Source organism: Kryptolebias marmoratus, linkage group LG14 (assembly GCF_001649575.2).
Source record: "Kryptolebias marmoratus isolate JLee-2015 linkage group LG14, ASM164957v2, whole genome shotgun sequence".
Lineage (NCBI taxonomy): Eukaryota > Metazoa > Chordata > Actinopteri > Cyprinodontiformes > Rivulidae > Kryptolebias > Kryptolebias marmoratus.
The window spans coordinates 4639998-4643201 of record NC_051443.1 but is presented as its reverse complement, the minus strand read 5'-3'; the positions used below and the strand labels follow the sequence as shown (position 1 = coordinate 4643201).

Sequence of the window (3204 nt, the reverse complement as noted above, 5' to 3'; positions counted from 1 at the left end):
AGTGAGAACAATTTGCAAGCAATCCAGCTTACATCACATCTCAGCTTTAAAAGCTCAACTCCACACTCTCTATTTCTGAATTGAGAAAGCTCCTCGGATGAGAAGCGAAACGTCTTCAGCTACAGAATAGAAGTCCAGTTGTTTTTGTTTTTTAACTTTTTTTGAATGTTTTTTCCATCGTTCTGAGAATTTATAATTAGATTTTAAAGTATATGTACAGTATATATACAGTACAGTATATATATATATGGCATTATTAGCCTGCCAGTTTAAACTGTTATACAAAAATTATCCATGTATGAAGTGGAATGTACTTTTAGCTACTTTTAAAGAAAAACTATGTTCAGTATGGTGATGCTATGTTGTCCTGTGTTATGAGTTTCTATTTGTTTTGAGTTTTGCAGCAGCGTCATCTGTTTTCATTTAACTGTAGGAGGGGTGTTTCATTCATCTGCGGAATTCATTTCTGTTGGGTGAATAATTGTAGCTCAAATTAATTGTCTGAATGCTGAGTTGGCATATATTAAATTGTTTCTCTGCTTATAGTTTCTTCTATCGGGTTTTTGGACCTCAGCATTCTGTCAACTATTTAGGATATTACAGCTAGTTATTTATCCAACAAAATGCATTGAGTTCTCTTCAAATCCTCAAAAAGCTTTGTGCTCTATGGAATCTGTTTCAGCGTACTTGCTTCATTTTTAGCTTTTAGCTACTATGTTGCTGGTTTTAGCTTTTGGCTGCTGTTTTACTAATTTTAGTTTTTAGTCACAGTTCTAATACTACTACTGTTAATTTTAGCTTTTAGCTACTGTTCTGGTAGTTTTAGCTACTGTTCAATTATCTTAACTTTTGTCTTTTGTTCTGATTGTTTTAACTTTAACAATTTAGGTTTTAGTTACTTCAACAAATTTTTAGAAGACATTTAGGCCTCTGCATTCACACTCTCTGCATTTTGACAGAAAATGCTAATTTATCTAGCCTACCTTTGAACTTAAGGAAAGTAAAATGATTCAGAACTGAACACAGATAACAGCTCTTTGCAAAAAGCCTCAGGTTATTTAAGTCCACGGTGCTGTAGGTCAAAATAGGCCTTTGGTGGAGGATTTGCTCAAAGTGCATCACTAGTTTAAATAAACTGTTTCACGGCTTGTGAACTATTATTTGTTTTATGTAGATTTTTCTTGATGGTTTTTCCAGTCAGCATCAAAGGAGTCACAGAGCTGGTTTTTCCCTAGTTTTTCAAAGACATTTCCAACATGCCTCTGTGCAAAGGTAACAAAATCCACCTTAAGAAGCACATCTAAAACTCATCAGTTCTCAAGTAATATTTAATTTGTTGATGCTGTCTATCCTTGATGCTTCACTGGCTACTTGGCAAATGGAGCATGATGGAAAGACTTTGAAATGAAACTACTTCCTACCCTAAAACTCACCCTGAAGGCACAGCTTGGTGGTTTTACACTCTGGATTTGTTACATGTTCAACAAAGCAGATCTAATGTGGTAATAAAGGACCTTTAGATGGAGCCCAGATGACAGTTTTTTTATTTCCAGCAATAAGCACCTTGCAAGAGATGTGTAAGGTGTAATTATTATAGCGAGCAAATGATTGCTTCACCTGGAGAACATAAGTGTTCTGTATTTTCTCATCCTTTCATCAAGCACTTACCTGCAGTTCCACTATATGCTCCTAAGTAGAGTTTATATCGAGTTCTTGGCTCTGCAAGGGTAAATTTGTCATACAGAGCATAGGCCGACTCCCCATTATCTCTCAGGTCCACTCTCAGCTCATAATGTCCCAATGATGTGATTTTGTAGAGGTTAGAGAGACCTGTAGGCCAGGTTTAGAGTGTATGAGTCAGACATGGTCTAAGGGGAAGAAAGAGAAGAAATAATGTGAAAAGATGAGCTCTCTTACCCAGCCAGAACTCATCGTTCATGTTACCAAAGCCAGCAGTGTAGTTCTTCCAGTTTCTGAAGAATTCCAGCTTTCCGTTCTGGCGTCTGAGCAAAACCTGAAGGATGCCGACATTAGAGAGAAATCAGCACAGCTACGTTCTCTGTGGTGCTGCATAACAGGTCGAAACAGCTTCCTTACCGTCCATCCTCCACCATCTGTGGTCATATCGCAGTAAACTTGAATGGACTGACTCTCCTCCCCTCCGATATAGATGGTGTAAAGACCAGAGGTCTTCTCTCCATTCTGGTAAATCTGAGCACAGTCCAGGGGCCGAGTGTTTAACTGTTCACCTGACAGGAAAAAAGAAAAAAGACACCATTTTAAAGATAACAAAACTTAGAGGATCTTTCTTTTTATACAAGAAAAATGCCTGCACTAGTCTGTATTATGTGAACGAATGGCCCCAGCAAAGAAAGAAAAAAGTGCTGTAAAAGTGTATGAAAATGAAGAGCTCACACAGAATGAAAAATAAGTAGAAGTGATCTGTTTGAAATATCAGATTAAATGAAAGGAATTTTCATTAAAAGTACATCTGGACTGTTGCGTAAGCAATCATAAGAACCTTCAGTGCTGAAAAAGTACCAGTGAGGTTTAACTTTTGGTGACACATACAGTCTATTAGCTCTGTATTTTCGTCCTTACTGGTAGAAAAGGTGGTTGTAATGAATCGACTCCTCTGTACTGCAGCAATGGACTGCAGGCGGACATTATACTCTGTGGAACCAGTCAGCTGAGACATGCTGTAAGAGGACGCTGTTGGGCTTAGCATTACTTCCTGCACACATAAAAACACAATAATCACAAAAAACAAGCAATACCAGAGAATCAAATGCAAGATGTATGTTCTTTCCAGCACTGATAACTGTATTTCAAATGGATAATCTGTGAATTTAAAGCATATCTCTGAAGAACAACAAATAAAAATTACTGAAAAAAATGTTCAAGCATCTTTTTCAGCATTTATAAACAATATCTACCTCATAAAAAGACAGTTTAAAGGCGCAAAAATGTAAAGTTAATTTTCAAAACAAAGTTTTTACGTTTGAAATTCAACTAGTAATGTTGGTTCAGAAAAACTGAAAAGAGAGGATATATATATAAAAAAACATCACAGTGTGCTTTGAAACAAGGCTTGATCTGGAGTGTTTAGGTATAAACTGTGGGGTTTTTGGGTTTTTTCTTTGTTTTTGTCTTGTTGTGTGAATGCTTTTAAGCATTCACACCATTGTTTTCCTGTTTCTCTTT

General features: G+C 36.5%; 1 protein-coding gene across 4 annotated transcripts in view; it reads right to left on the bottom strand.

Moving 5' to 3' along the window:
- LOC108250984 (tenascin) overlaps positions 1-3204 on the bottom strand; it is a 68379-nt gene that overhangs the window by 4897 nt on the left and 60278 nt on the right. For all 4 annotated transcript variants that reach the window (XM_037979477.1, XM_037979478.1, XM_037979479.1 and 1 more), the window contains 4 exons: positions 2602-2734; positions 2098-2249; positions 1918-2014; positions 1669-1830 (listed from right to left, as the gene is read on the bottom strand). In XM_037979477.1, the coding sequence (XP_037835405.1) occupies positions 1669-1830; positions 1918-2014; positions 2098-2249; positions 2602-2734 (544 nt within the window). The remainder of the gene's footprint in view (positions 1-1668; positions 1831-1917; positions 2015-2097; positions 2250-2601; positions 2735-3204) is intronic.